We start from the raw sequence: 5,000 nt of genomic DNA, 5'->3' as shown, positions 1-5,000 counted from the left end.
GATGATAATGATAATTGTCTCGAGCGAACAGTCGGCTCTTGATAAGCTCGGGGAAGGAAATATGTCGTTGATAATCGAGAGGAATTAAATACAAAATTTAATTAGTGCACCTTCGATTTCTCTAAGTTTCTCCTTGATTTTGAAGAGGAAATGTATTTTTTTTTAAGATTTGATGTTCTCCGAAATTTGGTTTGATGTAAACTTAAATTCATCTTATAGAACCAACTAAAAGGTAAGAGACAAAAGAGAGAGAGAGAGAAAGGAAAAACGACTTAAGAGCTAAAAAGAAAGAAAGAAAGAAATCCCAGCTAAATAGACACATTTTCTTAAATCCACACCAACACATAATCGTCAAAATTACCCACCCTTCCTAAAAAAAAAGAAGGATATCAGATTCCCACAAAAGGTTCTCCCCCAAAGTTGTTAAGCGCAGAACCGGAAACCGATTAGCCAAGAGGTAATGGTTTTCTCGAACCAGTATTTTCCAAGTTTGGTTCGGCCGCCTCGTGACCAGGATCTGTGATGGGCATCGCATGCGGGCCACGGCATACTGTCATGCCCGCGGAATGTGGTCTGTGACAGCTAATGTGGGACATAACTCAATCGGCCTTTAATTTACGAGTCTGGGGGACGCGTGTGTCCGGTCCTTCCGTTTTCTTTCGCTGTCTGCTGGGTCGTTTTTTGTTGTCGCTTTTAAGGTCTTTGTTTCTTTGACTCGCTTTTTGTTGTTCTTAACTTTTTGTGTGTTACTTGGATTCTTTGGTTTTTCGTTTTTCTGGTGTGTTTTTTAGATTCTTTGTTTTTCTTTTTTCTTTCTTTTTAGGTTTTGTTTTTTGTTTGTTTTTGTTTTAAAATCTTTTTTTTTTAGATACTTTATTTTTTTGTATTTTCTGTTTTATGTGATTATTTTCTATTTCTGCACATCCTTTTTGTGTGCTTGTTGCCTACGCTATCTCTTTGTTCCGTATCTTGATTTTAATTTACGAGGGCGAGGAAAATGTTTAGTCGATTTCTTGTCTTCATTTCCTATTTTCTTTCCGTTATCATTTTGTCACATATTTAGCATTTCGTCTGACTTTTTCATTCATTTTAGTATATTCATATATATTTGTCTCTCAGTTTCATAAGCTTAAGCATATCATTAAAATGAATATATCTCTATCTATCTATCTATTTATCTCTCTCTCTATATATATATACATATATGTATTTATGAATGTATGCACGTATGTATATAAATAAACACACACACAAAGGAACAAAAGAAAAACGAAAGAAGAATGAAGAATCGAACTTCATTGAACAATAACAAGAAACAATAAATAATTCACCACCAACAAATGGCCCAATATTTAAGGGGTGTTTCTTCCTCTCACAAAATACTCCGAAGCCTCCACTAACCAAAAAGCCCCCCCTCCCCCCTAGAAGCCCTCTCCTAACCCCCCCTCGTGAGGTAACCATACCCAAATACCATCACGGATACCACACAAGCATCCCAAAGGAGCTGGAGATAAGAGCGTGCATGGTATTCCATGGTTTTGTATGGTAGCATCCCAGAACGAAGAGAAAAGGAAGGCAGGAAGATTATGCTCAACAACCTTCTTTAAAATCCCTCCTTTAAGAAAAGGGAAGGGTTGAAAAAGAAAGACGTGGGTGGGCTTTGGGCGTGGGCGTTGGAGTATGGGCGTGAAGGAGGAGTTACTCCATCATCTTCAGAGGGCCGAAGAGATAGCATGCGCTGCACTTCTCATCAGGGTTGGCGAGGAACTGGGCGTAGAGCTCTTGGTAACGCGGGAGGGTGATGCCGCCTTTCTTCTTGTCGTCGTCCTGTTGAAGTAAAAAGGAGGAAAACGGTTTTTTTTCTGTTTTCTGAGGATAAGTAAATAAAAAAGGTAATTTGAAAATGCAACAAGAAAGCGTGCAATAATTATAATAATGATAATGATAATTTATACTAACGATATGGTGATAATGATAATGATACTACTGATATATATATATATATATATATATATATATATATATATATATATATATATATATATATATATATATATATATAGAGAGAGAGAGAGAGAGAGAGAGAGAGAGAGAGAGAGAGAGAGAGAGAGAGAGACAGAGAGAGAGAGAGAGAGAGAGAGACGCACACACACACACACACACACACACACACACACACACACACACACACACACACACACACACACAACACACACAACACACACACACACACCCACACACACACACACACACACACACACACACACACACACACACATATATGTATACACACTGTTATATATATATATATGTATATATATATATACACACACACACACACACACACACACACACACACACACACACACACACACACACACACACACACACACACACACACACGCACAAACGCACACACACACACATACACAGGCACAAACGCACACACACACACACACACACACACACACACACACACACACATATATATATATATATATATATATATATATATATATATATATATATATATATATATATATATATATATATATATGCAGGTGTGTGATACACATCCACACACATTATACACCAATCTGATAATAAGCAAACATATGATTAGATCACACATCCATTCATCCATGTATGCATTATTTTACCCATCGTATACATATATGTAGGTAAACAAAAGTCATTGATAACCTTGACAAAAGTACTTTTCGTCAATAAAATGAATTTCTTTTTCATTATTATTGTTATTATTATTATTATTATTATTATTATTATTATTTATTTATTTATTTATTTGTTATTATTATTATTTTTTTTTTAATATTTTGTTTGATTTTAATTTTTGTTTTTGCATTCACCATAGAAATCTTATTGAATGGTTGATTGATATGAAAATTGATGTTGATGACCTTTAACGAATAACCGATTTCACAAAATTATTGTCGGCTCGATATATAAAAATCCATCAATGAAATCTAAGAAAAAAATGCAAGAAAAAGATATTTTAAAAATACAAGAAATAGAAAAATAAAATAAAATAAAAGAAGACACAAGAAAATGCCAAAAAAATGCAAGAAATTATACAAGAAAATACTAAACACAAAAAAGCAAGAAAATATGAAAACAAAAGTACGAGATACTAAGAAAATAAAAATAAAAATACAGCATACTAAGAAAATACAAGAAATGCCCAAAAATTCAAGAAATCATACAAGAAAATACTATATACAAAAAAAAAGAAAAAGAAAATAAGAAAACAAAAATACAAGATACTAAGAAAATACAAGGAAATACATAAAAAAGCCAACTCACACTGCAGAGTTTGTTGTAAGCATCATCGATTTCAGCCACATCGGAGAAGCCCGCCCGCGTGATGCAGTCCAGCCTATATTCCTCCACGCCCACAACACCGTCGCCTGGAGAGTGGAAAATGGGCGTGGGGAGTTGACTTGTGATGGCATGGGTGTTGTGATGATGCTTATGGTGAGGGTGGTGGTGATGGGGATAGGTCATAAGGGTTGTAGTGGTAGTGGTTGGATGGTTGGTTGGTTGTTGTTATTGTTGTTGGTGTTGTTGTTGTTCTTTTTGTTGTTATAGTTGGTGTTATTGTTGTTGTTATTGTTGTTGCCATTATTGTTGCTGTTATTGCTATTGTTGTTGTGGTGCGTAGTTGGTTGGTTGGTTGTTATTGCTGTTGTTGCTGTTATAGCTGGTGGTGGTGGTGTTAGCGGTTATGGTGATAAAAGTTATAATGGTGGTGGTGATGATAATTTTATGACGTTTATGTTATTGATATGATAATGATAATTCACTGATAATTTTCCAGTGTGAAATATATAACAATGATGAATGATACATTGTGAATGACCATGTTGATAATAACATTGATACAACGTCTTATGAGAACAAGGATGATATTAATGATGACTGTAACATTGCTATATTTATAATACTATTAGCAATAACAAAGTGACCCTATATACCATTATAACAAACACAAAATCCAAAAACATTGACGATATCCGGCTCAACAACAAAAAACAACAAGAAACGACAAAACAACAATAAATTAACAACAAGCAATAACAAAACAAAGTAACAACAACATAATAACAATATAACAACAAAACAACAATAAAGCAACAACAAAATAACATAACAACAAAACAACAAACAAAACAAAACAACAGCAAAGCAAGAATAAAACAACAAGACAACAGAAAAACAGCAACACCAAAAATAACAACACAGCAACGCAACAACAAGAAAACAAAACAATAACAAAACAACAATAAAACAACAACAAACAAAATAACAACAACAAAGCAACAATAAGACAACAACAAGAGAACAGAAAAACAACAATACCGAAATAACAACATAACAAAGCAACAACAAAAACAAGAAAACAAAACAAACAAACAAACAAAAAAGTCTTACCGTTGACGTCGACGGTCCTAAACTGCTTGTCAATGAATGTCTTGAAAGCCGTAGGGAAGTTGGCATATGACTTGCCTTGACAGTGGGTCTTGACAGCTTGTTTGAACTCGTCAGCACTTACTTCACCGTCCTGCAAAAAAGGATGTCATTTTTTGTTTGTGAGGATAATAATGATCATTAGGATAATGAGGATGATGGCGAGTGATAATAATGATGATGATTAAGATAATGATGATGTAACAAAAATGGTAATGGTGATAATAACAGTGGTAATGATGTCAATGTCTAAAAAATAACAATAGTGATGCTAAATACATTAGTGATGTTAAAAGTACACAAACTGTCGGCAAAACGATAAAGAAAATGAAGAATGGCACACACAAATACAGGAAATAATAGCTATAATAGTCACTGATTATTGAACTATTGAAATGTAATGGCGACGGAAGCTGAGCACTGGAGAGAGAGAGGGAGGGAGGAGAGAGAGAGAGAGAGAGAGAGAGAGAGAGAGAGAGAGAGAGAGAGAGAGAGAGAGAGAGAGAGTATCA

At 34.5% G+C, this 5,000-nt stretch overlaps 1 protein-coding gene across 1 annotated transcript in view; it reads right to left on the bottom strand.

Moving 5' to 3' along the window:
• Nucleotides 1-1,278: 1,278 nt before the first annotated feature.
• Nucleotides 1,279-5,000, bottom strand: part of LOC113812656 (sarcoplasmic calcium-binding protein, alpha chain-like) — an 8,495-nt gene continuing 4,773 nt past the window's right edge. The window contains exons 3-5 of the mRNA XM_070129823.1: nt 4,453-4,582; nt 3,325-3,428; nt 1,279-1,827 (exon numbers count right to left, since the gene is read on the bottom strand). Coding sequence (XP_069985924.1) covers nt 1,699-1,827; nt 3,325-3,428; nt 4,453-4,582 — 363 coding nt within the window. The 3' untranslated portion in view covers nt 1,279-1,698. The remainder of the gene's footprint in view (nt 1,828-3,324; nt 3,429-4,452; nt 4,583-5,000) is intronic.

The sequence above is a fragment of the Penaeus vannamei genome, chromosome 14 (assembly GCF_042767895.1).
Source record: "Penaeus vannamei isolate JL-2024 chromosome 14, ASM4276789v1, whole genome shotgun sequence".
Classification (NCBI taxonomy): domain Eukaryota; kingdom Metazoa; phylum Arthropoda; class Malacostraca; order Decapoda; family Penaeidae; genus Penaeus; species Penaeus vannamei.
This window is presented reverse-complemented; position numbering and strand designations above follow the sequence as displayed.